This window comes from Passer domesticus, chromosome 10 (assembly GCF_036417665.1).
Source record: "Passer domesticus isolate bPasDom1 chromosome 10, bPasDom1.hap1, whole genome shotgun sequence".
Lineage (NCBI taxonomy): Eukaryota > Metazoa > Chordata > Aves > Passeriformes > Passeridae > Passer > Passer domesticus.
In genome coordinates, this window is record NC_087483.1 from 38,163,217 (window position 1) to 38,188,124 (window position 24,908).

Here is a 24,908-nt window from a genome sequence, read left to right on the forward strand (position 1 = left end):
ATTAAAACTCTGTAGCAATTCAATGGCTGCCCAATAGATACTTAAAGAAAACAACAGCATCACTTGGTTATGGCAAGCTGCCATGCCATAAGCTGCCCCTTTTTTCATCTTGCTTTGCACTGATCACTTCAATTTGGGGTGGTTTTGTCCTGCTTCAGAAGTGGTGATGTCTAATTAAGCCTGACCACTCTGGTTGTTATTGTTGTAATGCCTGCCTTCCATGTCAAATTGTTTAGCAGCAATCCACAGTCTGATGTATTGAATGTTTTTTTCTAACTCAAATTTTCTTGTGTTATAAACAGCCAGTTTGTGTTTACTGTTAAGGTGTTAAAATTAATGATTTCTGAATCCATAATCTTTCCCAAATGAAAAATATTTCACATCCTTGTATACCTACCGTGCCTATCACTTATGTTAAAATACTTAATTACAGGAGAATCCTTTGTCTCCAAGGATTGCAGTGGCTGCTTAACCTTAGTCCTGTTCAATTCACCTTTGCCATTGCTTAAAGCTTCTGTAACGTCAGCAGCAAGCACAGCTGTGGAAAACATCACAGAGACAAAAACAAGGTGTTAGAGCTCAGCTGTGATTGATGATAAAAAGCCACAGCAACAGCAAATCAGGTAACCTGGCACAAATTTATTCTGCAAGTCAGCAAGCAAATAAAGGCAGATGAGGTGGGTCCAGCTGCTGACGTGCAGCAAAGCTTCACCCAAGTATAGGAAAAGTTATTATGCCCAAGCATTCTGAACTCTGCTTGTCTGGGAGCCTGAATGTGCCCTGTGATCTTTCACTGGGCTCAGGGCACCTGGAAAGGCTCAGGTCAAGCAGTGTCTGCCCCTTGGATGGGGATGCTGCACCTCACTCTGGGAGCTGTGCTCTGGCTGAGTTTTTCCCCTCCTTGACACCTCTCCTTCTCTCTGAAACTCTGGTGAGTGTGTTTGTTCAGTCAGTTCAGCTGCCAGCTTCGTGTGCTTTCAAATATTTGTGATAAGTGCACATGGATGCAATGAGGAAACTGAAAAATATGACTTTCTGCATAATTTTAAGGTAATGAATTAGAGGTACAGTCTTTGTGGATAGTCCTGCAAGCTAAACAATTATTGTCTTGAGTCTTTTGAATATTTTCTGCTCTTAATAGAGCCTGAAATTCTGACACTTTTTATATATATATATTAAACAATACAGTGAGCTGTTGCTCACTTTAGAAGCTATAGAACAACTTCAGTCCTCCTTCCCTTTATACTCACTTAAGCAAGGGAGGTAACAGCAGGAATGTTAAGTTTCTGAATCAGAGCTAAAAATAATGATTTGTATCCTATCCTGAGTGGACAAATAAGCCCACAAGTTTATTCCTTCTAATAAATGTTAATTTCAGAAACAGATTTTTTTTTTTTTCTGTAATTAAAAAATGCAAAGTAAGAAATGTTATATTTTTCAAAAGCACATTGTTTGGTATACATTTCCTTTGTGAGTCAAGTTAAAATATGCATTTGGGAAACAGATGCAAAATTGCTTTGAAATAGCCAATGTGGCCAAATGATACATCACAGAAAACTTTATTACAGGTGTCTGGCAATATGATTGAAGGAATGTTTGGTAAATCTGGCAAAAGCAATGCTGCTGGTGCCAGGGACCTGCAGCTACCACTCAGTCTGTTTGCAATGGATATTTTTTTCCATTCTGTAGTCAATATGAGGAAATGTTAATGGCTGCACAGCAAATATCAGCATCTTCCACTTGGATTTCTTTGGAAATACCAAGAAACAAGTAAAAAAGTCTTCAAGTGTTGATTTATTTCCTTCTGGTTAAAAAAAAAAAAAAAAGAAAAAAAAATTCTTTTGGAGAAGGCTTTTGTCCATGTGCCTGGAACAAGCAGAGTGTGTGTGAGTCACATCAAGTGCACTGGAAGGTCTCAGAGTACAAAGTCACCTTAGGCTCCCCAGTGAAGAGTCTGTTGCTCTAAAAGCAAATATTGAGTGAGCAGTTCTAAAACTGTTCATGGCCCTTTCCTTCACTAGCTGGGATCTGAGGAATGACATCATGCCAAGCATTCCCTGGGCTCTGTCCTCTAATGAAAGCACACCTTGGAAACAGAGGAGAGAGGATGGAAAGGTTTGGCACATTGACTTTTCTCTTAATCTCCTGGCAGCTGCCACCCAAAGCAAAATCAGCCCTGGAGGTGCTCACCAAAGACTCACTCATGTGAGTGTATTTAGGAGTGAAATAGTGGAGAACGTGCAGCATGTCCTTGGCAAATTATCTGTCTGTAAAGTGCTTTTTTGTAGTCTGTGTACTCCTTCTCTACCAGAATGAATAGCAGAGCAATTTGCAAATATCCACATCAATATAATATGACAATAGTCTGCTTTGTACATTTAAGGGTCTGTACTTGAAATGAGTGGCAAAATACTCAATTAGGGATAGTAGTAGTAGAATTGAACCCATTCTCCCCCAGTCTCTTAAAATAAATCATGTAAAACACTTACATTTGCAAGTTTTACCGTTTCCCTCCATCCCAGTTGGGCAAATTCCACATACATAAGATCCAAAGGTATTAATACAAGATACTCCAGGAAAACAAAGACTCTCTTCACATTCGTTCTTGTCTTCCTGACAAGTAAGCCCTGTGGCAAAGCAAAGGGGAAGTTAATAATCAGGAAAGGTTCCCTGTTTATAGTTCAGCTCAAATGTTGAAGCAGACAAAGGCTCACTTCTCAGCTTCAAACTCATTACAGGGTATGTCACTCATGTTCCAGCCAAATTCCCCACTGTCTCACTTAAACCTGCTTTTATCACACTGTTTATTGCTGTCATTATTGGCACCAGAAGTGCTGAATTTGAGACTACTGCTCATGGAAAGCTGTGTACGTTAAATAAAAATGCACATAAATGAAATTAATATTGCCCCTGCATGTCATGTCTTTGCTGCTGTTTTTGTTGTCTTGTTAATGTTGTTAATATGAGATCTTTGTCATGTACTGAAGAACCCCCTGAATTTCACCTTTTAGGCTTTAGGATACGAGGAGCCACTACTGACCTCTGTTGTACTTTCTGTTTCTGTGTGAACCTCACACAGCTGTGAACTGGCCTGGTAGAGTCTGGTTAAAGGTAAACCTTACAAAATGATAAGATTTTTAAAAACAACCCAAATTTTTCTATTGAAAATAAAAATTTGAAGGAACATTCTGAAAATGTCACTGAGGCACAGCACTGGTATTGAGAGGATAGGCTGCCTGAATTTTGGATTCAGGCTCTGAATCCAAAATAATATCACTTGACTATTCCTGATTTTAGAAAGAAGGTTTTAAAAATCCCTTAAAGCAATTGATTTTCAAATTCACAACATTGAGTGATTTAATGAATCAAATTAAGGGAGGGTGACCCAAAAGATAAAAATACAATCTGAACAGCAATGAGGCAGAGTAATCAAATATAATGTTGTTTAAAAATCCTCCAGGTTTCAGGTGCAGCTGTCTCTGTGCACTTGGTCAAACTTGCTTGGCTGCTGCTGGTCACAGGATGTGCAGCCCTGAGGGCAGCCACAAACCAACCCTGACCACTTTTATTAAAACATCCCCTTTGTCCCTGCAGGAATAAGCAAGGAGATTGGGACGGCTTCTGGAGAATCCAGGGACATGCCTCAAGACACAGGTACAGAAAGGTTTCATCCATATCAGATATCCACTTTTATTGTGACAAAAGGTCTAAGGATAAAAGAATCTTCTTTTTTTTCTTTTTTTTTTTTTTCTTTTTCCTTCAGAAAAGAAATTTGTCACAGAGGAATGAATTGCAGGATGATAAAAACAGAAAGTTATTATTCACCTCCTACAACATAATCTCTCATTGCTTCAGCATTGCAGACAGCTTCCACTAGTCCTTTCATGTTAAAATAGTATCTCAATGTAGAAAACTCAAATGAAGTCTGTTTATAGTTTGAGCTGCCTAAAAAGCCAGTGACATCACCTTCCCATGCCTGCTTCTTCTTGAGGAAAAAAAAGAGCAGCAGCAAGAAAGCTGTATCTCTTTTCCTGTGCCATGTCAACATAATTTATTATGGTTTTCATGCTTCTTGCTTCATTTATTGAAACTGGACATCACACAGTATTGCAGGGCTGGGCTTACCTTTTCCCTTCCCTTGTTAAATTTTGGCTGACTGTTTATATTTCATTATATTTCAATTATCACATTCCTGGCATCAGGCTGCTTTTCTCTGCTGCTGATTTCTGGTGATTCATTGGGAAATTATTAGACATCACATGGAAAATATTGAATGAGTAGCCCTCTGATTAGATTAGTAATTTCTTTCTCTGAGTATCATACAAAGAATAAACATGTTAAACAATGAGAGGAGGATCAATGTTCCCAGTTTCAGTAACAACAGTCACTTCTCCCTTGGTCCCTCATACTTCCCTTCTCACCTTCAAATACTCTATTTTCACCGCAAAGGGCTGTCTTTCATATCTCAAGGACAAGAGCATTATAGAAATCAAGGAACACCGTAAGTAACAAGATAAAATACAGCCACTTTGTAAAGCTAGAATTATGCAAGCACTACTTTTTACACAGAGACATTTGATTTTAAACAGTGTTTGACCAATTTGGGCATAATAATAATCCTTGATGAATCCAAGGAGAAATGTTTGCAAAGAGTCAAACTTGGCTGCATGATGCTGAAGAAGCAGCAGAAATGGACACAAAACTGCACCAAGAAGTGTCAATTATTCTGTTTACAGGACCTCCTGTGCACTGTAGCACAGAGGAGTCTCAACTGTCTTGGCAATTCTACAGTACAAATAAAAATAATAGGAAGAGAAGTTCATCAAGTTCCAAGGCTGAGCCATCTGTTTGTGTGCCAGCTATATTTCTCCATCCCTGCATGGGAAGTTGTTTGAGAAAATAAAGTCCTTTCATGCCTCGATAGGAGCTGACCACCTGCAGATGCAAAGAAAGATTTTTTGACTGTATTCACATTAAGCTGACTCTAAAGGAACAGAAAAATCCCATTTAGGGTCTCTGTGGTTATTAGAAACCAGTAACAAATCCTGGGAGTTTCTTCAGCTTCCTGAAAAATAAAATGAAATTACGGTTCCATCTTGCTGCCCATCCCACCCCCAACTTTGTACTAATCACCGGTGTATGGGGAAAGAAATAAATGATTTTGTGATTGGGATAGTTATCAAGGATGAGTTCTCAGGTGGGTGATGTTCTTGCTTTCTGTGGCCAAAAGAATAAACAACAGGGAGCTTTGTTGTCGTGTTGACAATGCAGATGAAAAATGAATGAGCTTTGAACACTCAGAGATCCAGTAATTACTCTGGAGTCAGCCTTCTCTCAGATTTCCTACTGGATTTCTCCCTGCCTTGCTCCCATCCTTACATTTTACCCTCACATGATGCACCTGAGCTGTGCTTCCCTTGCAGGGGTGTTGGGGAAGCTCTCACAAGTTCACTCCTTGTTTCTACTGCCTGTTTGCTGTCATTTGTAAAGATTTGATGGTGAAGTGGTGCTGTCACTTGAGCTGCATAGCATTGCCTTCTCATTAGATTATTGATGGTTTTCTGGGGAATTGAGGCATAAACACAGCATCAGGAATGAGCTTTTATTGTTGTCACCAAACCTGCCCTGAAGTAAAATCATCTGCTTCCCAGCTGGCTTGCAGCTCCACTTGTTTATAATTTTTCACCTGCTATTAAAACTTTGAGATGTATTCCTTTTTCACTCAATCATATCTTATTTTATTTTCTTTTGTTGCTTGTGTTTTGGCATTTTGGGAAGAACAGCAAAACCCTTGCACTGTTATTTAACTTGCAAGATCTAAAGGTGAAGCAAAACCTGTTTTTTCTGTGGCCATCAAGATTCTGCGTGCCCTTGTCTCTCCAGTCAGCAGGTCCACTGAAGTTATTAACTCATGGAATTATATTGATTTTTATTCATTCAATCAAACTCCTTACAGGCAATCAAAACATTTTCTCATTGTCTATCTCCATGAATTTCACCATAAAAAAGTTCCCAGTTTTTCCTGTGCTCATAGGAATGTTCTTTCCAGGGGATGACAGACATTCTTCATATGTTTGGTTGGCTTAGGGATTTTTATATTTTGATGAAAATTCTATGTTAGAACTTTATTCTCCAGGCTTAGGCTTGTGTGCTCTTGCCTCAGTGGAGTCTCTGGTGCTGTAAAGACTTTGGACAGCAGCAGGATTTGGCCATTAGGTAGCATCAACTGGAGTCAACACAGATTAAGTGTCACAAATCTTTTAGGCTATTTTTATGGACTTCTGAAGGATTTTTAATTTTCATTTCTGCTGGAATTTTATAGAAATGAAATCTGGGCTTGCAGTCCCACATGGCCAAAGCAATAAAGCTGCTGACAGGCAGGAAGGGTACCTTGCCCACTGAGTAAAATCTGTTCACTGCTTTTATTTAAAAATGAATGTTTTTGTGTATATATGCACAATAAGCAGTAATAATTATGTGCATTTGATGTTATTTCTACTTTATTTTTCCAAGCTGTAACACTGGCAGCAGCCAACCTTATGTGTCTCGAGAATGTGAACAGAGCAGGGGGTTAAGTGATTATCTTTCTTCCCTTAATTTCTTAAAATCACACTTTGGCCAGCTTTTCTGGTTTTGGCTTGGATAGAATTTTGAAACCAGGGCACCAGCCTTGAAGAGTTTCAGGGGTTATATTTTGTTTCATCATTGTGTTTGCAACTCACTGGGCTTGTGATTTTCTAGTGCTTAAATTTAATGAAGCTTCAAGTGGGACTAAAGGAAAATTTATTTTTCCTTGTTTTCCATGCCTTCTTATTCCTAGACCTAAGAAACCTCATTTAATCCTAGTTCTTTCCTCAGCTTAATTAAGTGAAATCCTGTCAAGTGCAAAAAAGGCCCTGGATCTTTGCCTTTTCTCTCTTTCACTCAGTCTTCTCCTAGCTCATCTCATGGATGGATAAATCCATGGGAAGCTAGCAGGAAGCAACAGAGATCTGCGAGGTTCACATCCTCCTTGAGTGATCATTTCAGGACAACAGAGCTTTAGGTCATTTTTCCTCATTATTAGATAGAAAAATATCATCTCTCTATGTCTACAGCTGAACCACAGCAGCAGAAGAGCAGGATTATGTCTGCAGTCCATTTGGCACATGTTGTGGTCATGCTACACTGAAAGAATCCTGTAGCTCAGTTTAACCAGACCTGTGGTTAAACCAGAGATGCAAACAGAGAGGTGTTACCTCCCAGGCCAGGGGGGCATTTACAAAAGTAGCTCCCCACGCTGTCCACGCAGGTTCCACTGCCACAGGGGTTTGATTTGCAGTCCCTGATGTCTTCCTGGCAGAATTCTCCATCAAATCCATTTGGACACAAGCACAGGTATTCACCAAGGCCTGGAGGGTATTTAATGTTGGTGACACATGTGCCACCACTGAGGCAGCTGCAGGGCTTCACTCCAACCTGGAAAAGGCAAAAGGGGAGTCTGGTAAGGTTCCTCTGAATAACCACAGCTGGGATATGTATTGTTCCCCTTTTGCAAGGGAGAGATTTGCACTGCAAACATGTTATCCACTATTACGGAAACTTATTTTAACCAATTTCCTTTGTCTAGATAGATGGTCTTATACTCACTGTACTTATTTATTTGACTGAGAGCTCGACTTCAAAGGGATGTCTTTTTTTTTCATCATTTATGGGGCACATTCTGGCTTCTTATAAGGAAAAAACCTCAATCTTATTTGCTGTAACAGCAGATTTCACATCGTATCTGAGGGCAGAATTTGTTCCTTATTCTTCGAAGAAGAAAAGAAAAATCTTTTCTTTTTGCCTGCCTGCCCACCTTCCTCTTTCATATTACAAATGGCTCCCAGGCAGGAACATGACTGTGGCATTCCTTATCTGGTGTCTCCCTTCAGGGAAGGGAGATCCATGGTTGTATTTTGCGTATGTACAAGAACTGCATTTCTACAGATCCAAAGCTCTGCATTATCTCTCCCAGATAACACAGGTCTAACTTGAAATATTTCCATTACAGCCATATCTAGGCTCCAGTTTCCCCTTTGCTGTGTGGGTTCAGCAGATTGGTATTTTGTGTTTTGAATGAGCAAAAATAGGAATCTCTGGGAATAAAAATCTTTTCTTCACAAAACTGTTCTTATATCAAGAGTCTGTGTCCTGCTTTATTAGCTCATCTGATCAGAGGATTAATGTTAGCCCATACAATAAAGACAAAGCCATGCACAAGCTCTGCCAAGAAACTTAGAGTGTGGAGTAAAGACATAAGAGCAAGACATCCTCTAAAAATATCATTGAGAATGAGTTATAATCTCCCTTTTATAGCTAAAGCCTGGTCTTTTATGTTATATGCTTTTTTTGTGCAATCCAGATGCAAAATGTGAATTTTAAAGCAGATTAATGAACCATTAAAAGGCTCTGCAAGAATGTTCTTTCAAACAGCAATCAATAGCACTCCCTCTTGTTCTCTGTGTATATAGTTTCTATGTTCTCAGAGATATTTATTCCATTAATTGATCATTATTGCTGTGCTGGATATTATACACTTATGAGGAAATAGCTGAAGCCTTGTTTTTCAAGACAGTAACAAATTATTAGCTATGATGACAATTGCATTGACATGACAAACAGGTTTGTTTTGTTTTTCCTTTAAAGTGCTCTTTCCCTTACCTCAATAGAGTATCTGCTCTGTGCATTGCACTCATCTGACACAGTGAATTCAAAGGTCTGCATTTCTTCTGAATCCACTTTCCAGAGGAGCAGGCCAGCAGGAGAGAGCCTGGCATCCCGTGGCCCAGCCTCCAAGATGAATAGCACAGCTGACCCTTCTGGATCCACTGCTATTAGCTGGTAAACAAAATTCTCACCAATAAATGTCAGCAGCTGGCTGGAGGGGGCCTGGAACACAGGAGGCAGGTTGTCTAAACAGCAAAAATGAAACCATGATTACATAAACTCCAGTTTCTCCCACGTAGAGATTCTCAGAGTGGGTCTTTGAAGGAATGCTCTCAAAGAAAACATGCAGATCATGCCCAGAGGCTGATGGGGAAGAGATTTGTGTGTTAGTGGCAGCAAATAGCTTTACCAAAATACCACCTTTTTCCTCCCCTTTTTTTTCATTACCTATGCTGAATTTTTGTACCATCCTGCAGGTGGATTAATTTTGATGCACTATCTTATATATGGGAGTAAATAATACATGATGTCTATAACCTCCCCCTAGTCCCAATTCATCTTAAAACTGAAATTAGTTATATTTCTTATACTTACATACATATTTAATCTACCTACCATCCATCCATTTAAATAAAATCTCAAAATGCTGAATGACAAATGAACTGGGTGGGCAACTCAGAAGGAAAAATAAATTGTCACTCTTCCACTGAGTAGACTCTTCTGCCTTTACCCATGAGGAGTAATTAAACAAGCAGTTTGAGTGAATTCAGTTGGACATTTCTTCAGGAGCAAAGGTCTTTTCAGTGCCAGCAGACACATCAGAGACTGCCCATCCCCAGTGACAGTGCTGTGTACCATGTCACTGCTGGCACTGTTATTTCTGGGGTTGCTGTTTACATTCAGTATTTCCTTAATGAAGATAAGCCCCCCTAATTTTACAAGGCTATTTAACAGCAGAAGATATATGCTACCTGAAAATACTTTCAATGTACATAGGTAAGGAGGGCAAGGTAGAGAAAATGATTACATTTTATAATTAGAAACCAAGGAAAAGTAAGATCAGATGAGTACCCTGAGGTGACAGCAGCTCTTTTCAGGGCCAGGAATTTCATCTCCATGTCCTAAGCCTCCTCAGTCTCAAGGCATCTTTCCTCTTTAGCCAGTAGTACAAATTGACAGGTATTGATATTTAAAGGAATCTTTCACAGTGTAATTTGACCATAGTTTTGTTTAACTTAAAGCACATTTCTAATACCCAGGATTAATTTCAAGCTATGCTCTAACATTATGAACTATATATGAGTTCTCATAAGGACTCCTTGCACTATGCTCATGGGAAATCATCATTAGGGCTTTTTTTGTGGTGCATATAATTTCTATCCAACTTTGCTTTCCATAGCACAGCTTAGATGATGCAATTATTTAAATATGTGTCTCCTTTATTGCTGTTGTGTTATGAGAGCTTTCTAAAATGCTTGTCCAGCAGATTGTCCTGGCATAACTGTTGAAAGCTTCCATCTATTCATTTACCTTTTATTTCCCAAACACTAAAGCCATGGAGCCCATAAAAGTTGTGCCCAAAGTAATCAATGAAATATTGATGCAGGGTATGCATTTATGGATAAACACAAAGGTGTTAACTGAATGGATGGTAAGTGGAAGTGGTAGGCACAAAATAACATAAAATCAGATGTTCTGAAAGGAGTCTGTGGAGTGTTTCTAATCCTACAGAGATCTGCTTGCCCTCCAGTAAATATATATACACTCTCCCTATTACTGCAGAACTTTTGAAGAAGTTTTCACACTTTTGAAAAAAGTCTGACAAACCCTTTCTTCTAAATATTTTTAAATTTTGACATCATTTAAAAGTGAACCATGAGTTCACTTTCAGAGTTCCTAAATCACTTCTAGTTTTATAAATTTCAAAACAAATGCAGTTTTTTACTTTTAAAACCATGTCCTGGATTTGAAAATCGAGCTGTCTTGGTATTAGTAATGAGTCTGTCTGTGTAACACCCAGGATCAGCTCATCCCTGGGGATGCTGCTGCTCTGGCCAGCAGAATATAAGGTCAGTTTGGATGGGGCTCTGGGCAGCCTGGTCTGGTGGAACGTGTCCCTGCCCATGTCAATGGGTGGGACAAGATGAACTTCGAGGTCCATTTCAAACCCTTCAAAACTTTCTATGATTCTGTGACAGAAATGAGGCAAGGTTTGTGAGTCACAGATAATGTCCCTCATTGGATTAAATATTTTTCTGGGGAAAAACACACAGCTTTCAAGTGTACAGACTCTCTTTCAGATTTGACTCACCCCTAGGCATTTTAACTACTCATCCAAGTGACATCCAAATGGATCTTTAGTTGGCCAACTTTTGGAATGTAATAAAATCCCAAAAAACTGAAGCAGGCTGGTTCTGTGACTCACACACCTTCCTGTAATGTGTTTGGCTTTGCAAAGCCTAAAATGCAGAGAAACTCGTTATGGAAGCACCACGTGGATTGACATAAAAGCAGTGATATAATCTTTGTATTGACCAGATCAAACATGTAAGGGAGGAGATGGGCTGTGAGGACAATGCTGCTGGAAGCACGGATTGTCTGTAAAGAGTGGGGTGAGCAATGGTTGTTGTTTACACTGGGCAGGTAGCCATGAAAAAACTATGATTTAGTCTTCATCCTCCAGGAGATGCTTCAAAAGGCAGCCTTCCCCATGACCCCTGCCTCCAGGGGCTGCAGAATGAGCCTCTGGGTTCTGCGAAGGTAATGGATGGCTGATCCTATCACTTGGACTCCCTGCCAAGCCAAGCTCTGTTATGAGGCATTTCATAGGATTTGGCTCAGCAAAAGGAAGCAATTCTTCCGGACACCAAAAATACATACTAGTGTTTTAAAAACAGTATTTTCCCCAAATTGCCTCCTTAAAGATTTGTACCTGCGAGATGCTGACAGAGATATTTAGGGTTCATCACCTTTAGCTGACAGACTTGGGCACTGCATGGGGCACTGGCATGTCAAATTCTAATTGTACCAAATTATTCCCACTTCAAACAGTCCATGTGCACTCACAGGATAGATTCAGGTCAGCTAAATGGAGGAATGATATATTTAATAAAATGAGTCATAAATTCCCAGATAAGTGCTTTCAAATTCTAGAAAAGAAACCCCTGTCTTACTTTCATTAACAGACCAGGTGAACTTTGAAATGCCAGGTTCACAGAGAAGACAAGGGCTTGTAGGGCTTGACTCTCCTTCACCATAGCAAAGTCCATCGATATTGCATGTATTCTCCTGCCAAAAAAAAAAAAAAAAAAAAAAAAAAAAAAAATTAAATGGTGGGAGGTGAAGGCAATGAAAAAAAAAGAACAAGAAAGATAAGAAATTGGCAATTATTAATTTCTGAATATAAGCAGAAATTCACTTGTCTCTTGAAACAAGGAAACAGCAGCAATTTAAATGTTGGTGCTTTCTGCTTACAGTGAGGAAACTGGAAGTTTTCCAGTCCCAGCTTGGGATCCTTGTAGCTTTGAATGTTTTAGCTTGGGCAATGAGGTGTTGCTTTGTCATAGATGGATGAAGGATGCAACAGAATATGACTTGTCCCATTTGCACACTTATTTGGTGTATGTGGTCACTATTCCCAGCTGTGACTGTTCATATGGGGTATATCAGGTATCCATGAAAGGTCAGCTCCACAGGACTCCCAAAACCTGAGACTAGACTATTTCCATTTGAAATATGGGAATTTTGCTCTTCATAAACATTTGCAAAAGCAAATTCTGCTATAGCAAATTCTGCTATAAAAGCAGAATAAAGAAGTGCATTAGAATTCAGGCTCCCATGAGGGAGAAGAGCTGAGCACATCCCTGGTGCCTTGGTGGGGCAGAACATCCCAAAAGCCATTTGAGAGGGGATGCTCTGTGGGCACAGCAGCCTTTGGGCTGAGCTGCTCCTCTCCCACCAGGGCCAGGAGAGGGGTTGAAGGCATTTGGGTTCTCTGAGAAGGGAACACAGGGACATAATTAACAGATGGAGTTAAAGATCTATCCTGTGCAAAGGTCCTGTGGAGGAGTCAGGCCTTGTAGCCTGTGTTGGGCAGGTGGGACTTTATCTGGCCATGCAGATTCCCATAAATACATGGAATACTTCTGGGAACAAGGGGGATGTCCTTGCCGCAGTTGGACAGTAGGATGGACAAGCCACCAAAGGCATTTTTCCTTTCCCTTCCTTTGTTTTTCTGAGACTAGGGTCTGTCCTGTTACTGTCCCTGTGTTTTCTGTCTACTGCTTTGCTGGTGTACCAAACTTCTTTTGCAAACTGCATTAGTCAGTAATACCACTTTAGGGTAATGGGTCAGGTAGAGAAACAAAAAGCATTCTTATAATTGGCCACAACATGATAGCACATGACAGATCTCCAGCATTAAAACCTGGATGTTAATTAGATTTTATGACATTGTTGTTTTCAAGGGCTTGATGCTCTGATGAAAAAAAAAAAAAAGATTTTTTTTTTTCTGATGTGACACAGTGTGGTACAGAATGGGCCTCATAAAAGAACACAGAATGTGAAATGAGCTGATATAAAATGTCCCCTAATTGAAACACCTTTTCTGAAAGCAATTTAGGTGTTGTAGAGTAATGTAGAAGGGGAATAATTAGACTGTGGTCTGATGCAATTGGAAGCCTAGTTCAAATATTCCCTTGAAGCATCTTAGAACAGAAATTACTATAATCCCTAGAGAACACCATATTGAGAGACCACATATATTTCTGAGTTTCAAAAACATGAGAATAAATAAAGCCTTTGAAAATAAAGCCCTCCCCTGAACTTTAAGTGAAATGATTCTAACACAATTCTTTAAATCTAAAACTAAAGTGGTTTTGCCCTCAGTTGGGCTGTGCTGGGTTTCCCTGCCCTTATCTCTCTGAGGGCAGTGACAGAGGCACTTTGAGGCATCCAGTCAGGGTCAAACTACCACACAGGCCTATAAAATAACTTCTGTTCACTCACTTACTTTGAAAAAAAGTGAACTTTAAAAAAATTTTGGTAACTGGTATGTGCTTGCAATCAGTGCAGGTTTTAAAGCTGTATTTTCTCATTAGCATTAATGAGAACAGTGAGGCAAATGAGTTAAGATGTACCTGATTAATCTTCATTTTATAAAAAAAGCAGACTGGTGGCCTCCTATTAATTCATACTTGCCTCAGGGCAGGAAAGCAGGATCAGCACATTCAAATATCCCACCTAATACCCTCCAAAAATTTTTGAAGCCCCACTGCAAACCAGATCATTTGGTTAATGCAGGCCTCTGGAAAAAAAGAGAAGGGAAGATCTTTTTAAGGGATGCTACACCAATAATTCCACAGGAAAACAGAGGATTATAGGGCTCTGCAGGCAGTTTCTAACATGTTGGCAGTTTAAAACGTGGCTCTAGACTTTTGGTTACGGTTTTGAAACTGTCAGAATACTCTATGTTTGTACTTAGCAGTGTTTAATGCGAGCAGGAATGGTTTATGCTCTCTCAAGGGTGTTCTCACATGACAAAAACTGTATAACATGCATCTTTGTGTGCCTCTTGCTACGGCAGGAAATGGGAATAGAAATGATATACCCTCACCAAAAAGGCTGGGAGAGGGAAAATAGCAGAGACACTTCAGAAGTGAAGCTAAGCCTCTCAGGGCAGGCTCCTCACTCTTATTTACTCCCACTTACAGCTGCAAAGGATAAATATTGCCAGCCATGAGCTTTCCTGAGGTGTTTGTGTGAGGAAGGTCCATCATAAAGCATGCTCTATCAGGTGTTCATACCCCACGTAAATATGAAAAAGAAATAAAATATCGCAGACGCGAGGCTGTGAAAGAGAAAAGCAAAGTGTTGGGCTGTGCAGCTGATCTGTGAAATAGGTTTTCCCCTTCCAGAGCAGTCATTCCACACAGCACATCCGAGGGAGGGAGAGGGCTAAGGAAGAGATGAACGATGCGTATTAAACCTTTATGATCTTTAAATTACCTTTAATTTACAAAGTGCGGTGGGGTGGAGTTGGCAGAGCTGGCAGACCGCGTCGTACAGGGTCAGCACTCGGGAGTTGCTGTACTGCAAGCCATCGTTAGTGACCTGAATGGTACAAAAATCATCTTTAGAAGTAATAATGCTCCATATGGAGACTGTCTGCTCATTGTGGAGCACATACCACTGCCCCCTTGAGCTGGATGCGTGCCAGCAAGATAAATTAAACCACTTGTGAGTGGCTCTGCGAGCTAACAAATTGCTTAATGCTCCAAACTGGAAATTCTTCATTAATAACCAAAAGATCTTTTGGCTCAGCTGGCATTCAGCTTTCTGATTGCTATTAGGTTTTATCCTAAAGGTTTTTTTTTTTTTTTTCTTTCTGATACCCTTATGGAAGCTGTACTCAAGTACTAAATTGGGGATTTCAAGGAGTTGTGAAACACAATTAACATTTTTGGCTGGGACTCAGAACCACTTTTTTACTAATAGCAAATCAGTAGAGTAAAATCCTTGGCCTAAAAAAAAAAAAAAAGTGTATTATATAGGTTTATTTGAAATTAACCTTATAAAAGATGCAAGGGATGATAATATGAGAGAGAAACAGTCTCATTTCTGTAGAGCAGTCGCCTGTCCCAGCTCATAATGGATAATCAGAAAGCCTTAAACGTGGCCTTTATTATATAAGAATGCTTACACAATACAAAGGAGTTGAGTAAATTTATCTTTTAATTTTTCCACAGTAAAAATGAAAAGATAGCAGAGAAGTGTGGATAAGTGGGAAGCTTTTGAGAGTGCTTTGTGAGACATCTTGAGTGGTGTGAACTTGAAGAGCACCCCAAAACCCTGGGGAAGGGCATGCTGTAGACACTGATGAGAACCAGCAGGAAAGCAAAGCCTTTTTGTCAGGTATTTTTCAGGTTTTGTCTTCTCACAATCAAAATAAAGCTGCTGCTCAGCAAATCTGACAGGGTTTGCTTTGGATTCATCAGGTAGCCCTGTGTTTTCTTGCTATTAAAAACCCATCCCCAGCCCTCCTCCATCTCTCCTGAGACCACAAAGCTGAAACATCCTCGGTCCCTTTGCAGGGGATATTTATAAAACTGAGGCCATAAAGTTTTTGATCAATCAATAAACTCTTCCAGCTCACAGAAAGAATAGTAAGTTAAATTGAACAAAGATAAACAGAAGTACAGAGAGCAAAAAATACTTGGCAAGTTTCATAAAAAGTAGCAATTAGCATGAATTGGTTGCAAGTTCATGGGAGATGATAGAGCAGATTCTCCCACAATGTCTCATGGGATGGTTCTGCATTTTGAGCTCAGTGTGTCTGCAAAAACCACAAGGGCAGGCTCAGGCAGCATTCATGAATATCCACAATTTCAACTTTTGGAAGAGAAATAACTTCTTTGGACTAATACAAATTGGTCCAAAAATTCAGTCAAATTCATTGATCTAGTAAAATTCACTGGTTTAAGGAAAATATTAGACTATTGACATATTAGAGTGTGTTGTACTACAGGTAAAAGTGTTTTTAAAAGAAATAAAGGATTTCTCCTGCAGTTTGAGAAAAAACTGAAACAGAAAACCTCCCTGTAGACCTGCTCTTCTCTGAAATACTCTGGCAGTAAGACTTCCATTAAGAATTTATTATTCTTAATGCAATTTAAACTTAAATCCATTATTTTACCGGTGTGTCCAAAGTGGTCTCAATACTGCTGCACTAATAATGGGTGAAAAAATGGCTAGACAGGGAAAAATACAAAAAGCTGTAAAATTGCACTAATTGTTCTGTCTGAAGTGAGCATTGTGAGTGAGATGTAACTCCTGTAATTTGATTATTTTTTAATCTGTTTTTTTTTTTTCCTACATTCTATTATAAACATCTATTTTGGTTTCTTTTTAGAATTGGGCTGGTTTATAGCTATTTTAATTGCTTTTTCATTAGTCATCTTAGTGATGTGGAACAAACACTTTGATGAGAACTGAGCTGAGCTAAACCTTTAATTTGTTTGGACCTTAAGAGGCAAAACCCAACTTCAGATGGGCCTTGTTGGCTTGGGCATAGGTATGATTTGGAAAGGAGCTGCTTCTGCAGAAATGCAAAGGATGATCAGGAACTCTGTTGCTTCTGTCTCAGGTTTTTCACCCATCATGAAATGATCTTGGCTATTGGCGTCACTCTACATACACTTTGCATGAAAGTTTCTAAAAAATAATTTGAAAGGTGTAAAACTGTGTAGAGCTCAAATTCAGTTTTTGCCTCACTGAACTTTTTGTGATTTTTTTTTTCCCATTCTAGACAAATACAGCAACAGCAACTTAAGGAAAAGGATGAGAGCTGCTTCCCAAATTAGATAAGTGCCTGCCAAGCTCTTTCACCTCCTCACCCAGGCATCTGCCTGGACAGCTCAAGTCATCTGCTGCCCAAGCATGGGTTTGTATTTTGATATCTCAATTAATTATGCCAAACACTCTGGTGTAGCCACATGTACTTTCTTATCTGTGTTCAGCAGCATGTCATGGGAACAATGGGCAAAATCTGAAACATGAATACAACAGGAGATTAAATGAAAGAGCACTGAGAAGAGCTCCTGCTCCCCCAGTGCTGGTAGTGAGAGAAGCTGAATTTTTCTGATTCCTTTGAAATTTCATTTTGGAAGGGGGAGAGATTCTGAAAATATTGAACAGTGACATTTCCAGAAAGAATTGTGTTGACTTTTGGTTCTGAAAAATCCTTTAGCTATGTTTTGAAAAGTAGATACATAGATACATAACCCAGATCATCAATAAATCTTATGAGCTACAGAAAGTCTTAAGAGGAATTTTCTGGAACAAGAATTTTTGAACACCTGTGGAATTAACTGAAAGTAATTTTTTATCTTGAAAAGCTCCATGATTTTGTTCTCTCTGCTGCCATGTAAGGCCAGCTGCCTTTGAAACTGAGCACTAGGCTCTGCCTTCCCAATTTGTTCATCTAAAGATCCACAGGAGTTCCAGACTCACGTGCAGACTGAGATGATTTAATTGAGCATTTGCTGCGTAGCCGTCAGCCTGGTTCCTCTGCAGGGTTTGAAGGAGAGGGAAAGGGCAGAAAGCTTGCAGGTGCAGAGGTTTTCTGCAGCTTTAGTGCACGGAAAGAGTTTTTGTAGCTGTTTTTGAGGGGAAAGAATGAGAAAAATTGTACAGACCTCCTCAGGGCTGAAAAAAGAAGCACTGAACACAATCAGAATTGTAACAGACCTGTGCTGTGAGGACGATGTCCTGGAACACTGGGGAAACCTTCCTGGGCCCATACCAGGATTTCAGCTGTCCTCTTGGGCCAGGAACACCCAGGGTGTCTCCCTCTCAGATCCTTCCACCATGAGACAGCATTTTATCTCACATCTGGCAGAGTTCAGTACCTTTTTGGAGCAATTTTGGAGCCCTGAGCAGAGCACCTTCCCTCCTGGTTCAGCCCTGGTGTATGTATGACACAAGGAATGTCCAAGGTCCACCCCAGCAGCAAACAGCCAGGCTCTGCACCCTCAGGGTTTTACCCTAATGTCATAAACTCCCAAATCCTTATATTTTTAAAATGAGTGACTGACTAGAAACTTGTCCTGCCAAACATCTTTCTGTTCCCCCCTGGCCACGTGGCTGCACGTGTCCCCAGCTGGGTGCAGGCAGCTGCAGGGTGCAGGACAGGCAGGGGAGAGTTTTACGTGTTTCATTTTGCATGCTGCAATTTTCAGAGCACATCTGCAGTCTCTATACAGTGGCAATATATTCTTCTCAGCTTCAGAGCCCTTAAAAAAAAAATCTCAGTTTTGTAAAAAACAGCTGATCTGCAGAAAATAACCATTCAGGCCTAGAGTGAGTCCAAGGGCAGCAGGCATGCAGGGTCGGGAAGGCACTGGTTTTCTGGTGATATTTAGAAAAATAGGTACCATTTTGTGAAAAAAAAAAGGGCTAAAACTGCAGCAGAGAACCCAGAAGAAGCAGATACTGCACGTGCCTCTTCCTGCAGCCATTCAGACCACGACTGTGACCGTGACATCCCAGCTCAAGCCTGCCCAGGAGCCAGCTCGTGCACCCAGGGAGCCAAAGCTCTCTGACACTTGCTGCCTAGTCAGGAGTTTGAGCTGGGGTTTTCAGAAATGGAATGCTAATGATTAACAATTGATTAGCACAACTGCATCAATCTCAGGTGATTACCTCTAGAAGTGGTTGTAATTTGCTCTTTTGGATTGGCTACACAGACACCTGGGTTTAGCTCATTGTTTTGGTTGGTGGGGTGTTTTTTTTTCCTCTACGTGACATTAGTGCAAGTATTTCTACAGGCGTTTTCATTTCTGAAAGGAAGAAAACTGTGCTTTGCATTTTAATTTGCCATGACAACTGATTTTCTCTTTCTAAAATGTTTCTTAGAAACATAATAAAATTCCTACTTTCACTTGCCATCTTGCGAACGGCTCATCACCAGCCACGAAGTGCACGGCCTCTGTGATGTTCAGGAGTGGGATCTGGCAGTCCACAGCCTCAGAGCTCAGGAAATCTGCTTTTGTGCTTTCTTCTTCCCTTGATATCCATTCGCCATTGAGATGCTACAGTAAAGCAGAGGGAGAGTGCAGAAAATGAAGGCTCATAAAGAGATTCCAGTGGTCAGTGTATGTTTATATTTCTAATCAATAATATAAGGCATTCCTAGGTGGTTTATTCAAAAGGAAACATGCTGTTACTATAGCTACAGTAAAGGGGAAGCCATGCTTAGCTAGGCATGCAGGTGGTCTATTGATTTAGGAAGTGCTGTGATCTGCACTTGGGATGAGATGGGGTGATGTAATCGAGTAACTTTGTGTTTCCTGCTGGAGCTCAGCAGCCGGCTCGTGGCTCCTTGGAGGTGATGTCAGCTACTCCCCCAGATCAGCTGCACAAAACATTCCAACTTGGTAAGAGCCCATGGAGCCCTAAGGGGGCTCAGCAAATCTCAGCTGTGCCTCGTGAGTGTGCCAGCATCGACTGGGAGTCAGGCTGAGTGTCTGTTCTGAGGTGGATTTATGAGTTTAATCAAACATTTCATATCTGAGGACACTGATCCACCAAATAGCTCAGTTACAGCATTGACTGTGTATAGTTGTTTATGATAAAATTACAGTGCTTGCATAAGAGATGGGTTTGATTGCTCATCAAAACCTCTGATTTGGTGTTGAAGTATGACTAAGAAAATTCAAATAAGAGCCTCTGTAACTGTGATGAGGAAACCCTATATTCAACCACAAAACTTAACATTTAAATGTGTTTAGGAAAATAACCAAGTGTAGTGATTCCAGATGTACAAAATGAGAAATAATATTGTGATTTCAGGCTTCAATGGACTACAGAGCAGCTGAACCAAACAGGAATCAAACAAAACTCCACAGAGATAATGAGCAAGAGCTCATAGCTCTGCATTTCCAGGGAACCATTCCTGGAAAGGTCTGAGCCTCTTCAGGTCCCCTCATTTGTAGCAAACACATTGACAGTGGGCTCGGGACCTGCTGAATCAGTGAGGGAAGATAGCACAGATCAGAGTAAAACATTTCTATATAAACATGCCGATGTTTCACTGCATCATCCATATTTTAGGAGCCAACAGGAGGCAGCTTACGATTAGCCTGGTGACCTGGCAGTGCAGGCTGGGAGAGTCTTTGAAGCCGAGGCCAAACACCCGGATCCTGCTGCACTCCGAGGCTCGGATGTCGCAGAGGCCCCCGTTCTCCAAGGCTGTGATTTCCAAAGCTTGCTCTGCAGGGTGAGATGGACACAGAGCTTTAGAGAGCAGCACTTACACGCTGCTTGTTCTGCTTCAGCAGAGATTTTGTTGCAGTTGTTCCTGGTTGTTGTGGTTTAATACTTTTCCTTAGGGTCTTCCTTGCCTCCCTGTGGATTTCTCTTGAACAGAGAAACAGCAGTTGTCAGAAGGGGAAGCAGCAAACCTCTATTAAATATTGTCCTGTACACCCAGTGCTGCAAGATGTATTAGTGAGTGTCAGGGCTCCTGAATCAATTCCCTGAAGCTGTAGTTTCATGTTAAAAGGTTTCCAGGGCTAAAACTTCTGTTGACCTAAGTATCCAGTGGTAATACATCTGCTGAGCCAGGTAAGAGGGGTAATACATCCCTGAGCCAGGCAACAGGATGGGAGCACAGCTGAGAGGGCAAGGCCTCATCCCACAGCGTAGAGAGACATGGGAACAAGAGGTGGCCATGTCACCAGGATCCCTGGAGTGTTAAAAAGCAGGGGAAAAGCCAGCCCTATGTTTTTGTCTTTTTATTTGTTTGTTTGTTTTTTTCCTCTAAAGTTTTGGCAGCAGTAAAAGGGTCCTTAAAGTAAAGCTTTCTTGTGAGGGTAAAATCATTAATGGTGGCACTCAGCTGTGCACTGTGTCAGCACAAAGGTCATGCACCAGCTAAGTTTCACTTAAATGCTACATTAAGGCCTTAAGTAGAGCTTAAGTGAAGTACAGCCTGTGCTGCTGACTTCCACCCATTACTGCTTTAAAAAGGTTTTATGGCTCTCAGGTAAAGTTTCATTTGGGTTCTGTTTTATTTTGGGTATTCACCTTTTAAAATTGCTCATTGCTTTCATATTGGGGTTATTTCTACAGAGGAAAAATGCAAGTCCATTGGATGTCAGAATTCACATCTTTAATTAAGAAGAATTATAATTTGGTAGATATTTGCTCTTGGGTAGCAGAAGAGTCAGAATGGCTCCAATATCATACATCAATAATATCAATTGGTTGGGATCATGCCTGAATATTTTGATTTATACTATTTGTAGATTTAGTGGTCAGGAGAAACCACTATGATGACAAGTAACACAAAACAGAACATTTTCTTCTTGTCTCCTGAACAACACTTAATAGCAGGGGCATGACCAGGAGCCCTGGGAGGGACACTGCTCACCTGCAGAGTGGAGTTGTTATCCCTGCGTGGCTTCCTCTTCCCTGCCCCATCACCACTGCTCTGGCAAAGCAACATTGCCCATCAGTTTTCTCTGAGCTGTAGCTTGGCTAAAACAGAAGCTCTTCATCACCTAATATCTTAATGGTACCTTATTTCAGCTCTGATTTGAGGGGCAAAAGGCCCTGAGTGGAGTTGATAACCTTCCCCAGCACCTCGCTGTTCCTTTAGGGCTCTGCCATTTAGGCTGTAATTAGGAGAAATGCTGTTTAAACACTGCCATCCTACCAGATTGCAGCCTGTAACAACAGAGCCACATGGCTCATGTTTTTCCAGAGGAAAAAAAGAAGGAAAGCAACATAAACATGAAAAAAAATGAAAATACTTTTTTTCCCCCCCCTGCACTTCTGAAGTGCTTTTAGCTTTTCTTTCATTTTTTAAAGAAATTGATTTTATTGCAGCAGTATTACCAACACTGCTGGACACTTTGCAATATTTACAAGAAGAGAAATCGTTTACAGCTTATCAGCTTTCATCAGTTACTGGTGGATTCCTGTAATGTACAAAACTATTAGTCAGATGTGGTGACTGGTTTTGATAAATTGCCTTCTTCTGTGGTTAGTGCATAAAAATTAAAAAATAAAAATGCTTCATTATGTTTTTCATGAGATTTTAATAGTTAGCTCCACTAGTACTGAGGTAGCTTGGATTGCATTAATGTTTCCATTATCCCTGCAGGTTTTCAGGCTTCTGTGGGTGAGGCAGAGTCTCAGAGCCTGGGAAGGAGTGGGGCCCAGGAATGTGTTCCTGCAGCCCTTCCTGCTCCCCCAAAGCACTCTCAGCTCTGTTGATTAAACCCCTGCACTTCCCCAAGGGTTTCCTTACATCTTTATGGCCAAGGTCAGGGCAAGGTTACCCAGCCCCAGTGCTTTGCCCAGTGACTTACAGGATCAGCTCAGCATTTTGTATTTATTTCTCTCAAACCATTCTGTACACACTTGTCAGGGTCTAACCCCAGCCAGGAGCTGAATATCACACAGGCACTTCTCACTGCCCCTCCTGGCAGGATCAGGGAGACAATCAGAAGGGAGAGAGTGAGAAAATGTGAGTTGACTTAAGGACAGATTAATCGGAGGAAAAAGGAAGAAAATACATATAGTAATACATAGTAATGGTAATAATAATGATGAAATGTTTAGAATATATACAAGTGATGCACAATGCAATTTCTCACCACTTGCCAAGAGATGCCCAGCCAGTACCTGAGCAGTGACCCCTGCCCAGCTTTCTCCCCAGTTTATGCACTGAGAGTGTGCCATATGGAATGGGATATCCCTTTGGTCAGCTGTCCTGTTGGTGTCCCCTCCCAGCTCTCTGTGCAGCCCCAGACTCCTCACTGGCAGGGCATGAGAACCTGGAAAATCCTTTCCTTAACACCAACACTACTTGGCAACAACTACAAACATCAGTGTCTTGCCAACTATAAATCTGATGGAAAATAAAAGTAATTACATAAATAAATTAAAATAAATTTATAATTGAATAAAAATTAAATAAATTAAAATAAAACTAATTACATAAATTAATTAAGTAATTAAATAAAAGTAATGTCTATTTAAAAAAAAAAAGGATACTAGAGTTCAGCCTTTGGACCTCAGTATAGGCAGTAGATAAATATTGATAAGGGTTTTTATTTTTATCCTTTTAATTTTTTTAAAATGTCACACATAATGGGTATAGGAATTTTTGGCATTTAGTTTTAATAATGGTTTCTGTCTATCTTCCCCTCTGCCTTCTAGTGTTGTTGCATTTTAGCCAGTTCCAATCAAAAATGGGAGAGGAAATCTCCATTCCATTGGCTTTGGAAAAGTCTCCTGGCAGCTGGGCACTCAAACACCCAGACCCTGCTCTTGCTGGGTGCAGGGATCAAGGTGTGCTTCATGGAGGGGAAGTCCAGAGAGCTGCTGACATCAGAAGGGAACATTGGAGAGCCTGAAAAAACCCAGCAAAAGAGCTGCAAGGAGTTCAGCTGAAGACTGGAGGGAAGAAGGACAGGAGCAATAAAAAGAGCTGGGAAACATCACAAAGGTGAGAGTGAGGGCAAAAGTGCAGAGAAAGCAGAGGTTGAGGAGACCTGGGATGGATGTCTGATGTCTGTAGAGGGGCAAGTTAGAGAGGAGAGAAATCTGTAGGTAATCATGCAGTTCTTGGAAGGTGCTTGTAAAAACTATGATATATTCAAACATTAATAATTTATGTTTAGGGAGTGTGAATGTCAAAATACCACAAAATCCAGGGCAGAACATCCTCTTTCTTTCCTCTGTATGGCCTATAGGCCAAAAATGTGCTTTGACTTTTACTAGTAGATTAAAAACTGAAGCTCAGGGTGGCTCAGATGTGTGACAGGGTGCAGCACTTATGGAGGAGTAGTTAAGGAGCTGTGTGTTCACACCCACTGGCTCAGGCATGGGCATCCCACTGCATTTCTAGTGCCCAGTCTGTACAGACAGCAAGGAAACACAAAAAAATGCATCAGCCACCTGGCAGAACATTGCATTGGGATAGTGATGAACAGCAGGAAACATTGGGGAAAAAAAGTTTAAAAAAATCTCGTGTTTTCATGAAATTGTCTTGAGATGAAATGGAGAGAAGGATCTGGAGGTGAAGGTGGAAATCTCAAAGGCCTCCAGACAGAATAAAGGATCTGTCCTCTGTGGTTTGCAATCCTTGTCCTCATGGCACACCTCCCCTGCCTTCCCTTCCTTCTCCTCCCATTTTCAGTAGGAATTTCCAGGAAGGAACAGTAAATTCAGAGTTTCAGATGGTGTGGTTTCATTCTGTAATCATTTACATCAATCAAACCTGACAAAGAGCACAGGCTAAATAATAGACTGAACTATCCCCCATAAATACATTATTGGATTTACAGGTATTTTTGCAGTGTATTTTGTAAATAATATGCACAGTTGTAGAAGTAAAATGAAGACAGTTGACACAAAATCAAGAATATTGCAAATCTACACTTATTGAAGTCTTACTGACAGATAGAAATGGTTCATGTTGGATTTACCATTTGATTAGAAAACTATCCCAGCACAAATAAACTTTCTTCTGCAGTGTTTGAAAACTACACATGTGGCTTTGGGCTGGAGCAGCAGACTGAAATTGAAACCAGCAATAATTTTGTTTGAATAAATAGAAGGAAAGGAACTGCCCTGCTTTTCTTAAAGGGGATGATAAATAAGCAATCTAAGCCATGAAAAGCAAATCAAGAGCCAGATCATAAGTGCTG

At 40.5% G+C, this 24,908-nt stretch overlaps 1 protein-coding gene and 1 long non-coding RNA gene across 8 annotated transcripts in view; one reads left to right on the forward strand and one right to left on the reverse strand.

The window, feature by feature from the left end:
* LOC135309228 (uncharacterized) overlaps nt 1–24,908 on the forward strand; it is a 217,214-nt gene that overhangs the window by 162,052 nt on the left and 30,254 nt on the right. For 5 of the 7 annotated variants that reach the window (XR_010369519.1, XR_010369518.1, XR_010369520.1 and 2 more), the window contains 7 exons: nt 3,595–3,654; nt 8,768–8,862; nt 15,435–15,600; nt 16,994–17,128; nt 19,102–19,334; nt 20,299–20,464; nt 23,416–23,704. This is a non-coding gene — a long non-coding RNA (uncharacterized LOC135309228). The remainder of the gene's footprint in view (nt 1–3,594; nt 3,655–8,767; nt 8,863–15,434; nt 15,601–16,993; nt 17,129–19,101; nt 19,335–20,298; nt 20,465–23,415; nt 23,705–24,908) is intronic. The other 2 variants (XR_010369521.1, XR_010369516.1) reach the window with 2 other exon arrangements.
* LOC135309226 (von Willebrand factor D and EGF domain-containing protein-like) overlaps nt 1–24,908 on the reverse strand; it is a 170,004-nt gene that overhangs the window by 56,883 nt on the left and 88,213 nt on the right. Inside the window, exons 12-19 of the mRNA XM_064435263.1 lie at nt 20,321–20,457; nt 19,122–19,277; nt 14,695–14,799; nt 11,862–11,976; nt 8,683–8,933; nt 7,239–7,458; nt 2,490–2,627; nt 398–538 (exon numbers count right to left, since the gene is read on the reverse strand). Coding sequence (XP_064291333.1) covers nt 398–538; nt 2,490–2,627; nt 7,239–7,458; nt 8,683–8,933; nt 11,862–11,976; nt 14,695–14,799; nt 19,122–19,277; nt 20,321–20,457 — 1,263 coding nt within the window. The remainder of the gene's footprint in view (nt 1–397; nt 539–2,489; nt 2,628–7,238; nt 7,459–8,682; nt 8,934–11,861; nt 11,977–14,694; nt 14,800–19,121; nt 19,278–20,320; nt 20,458–24,908) is intronic.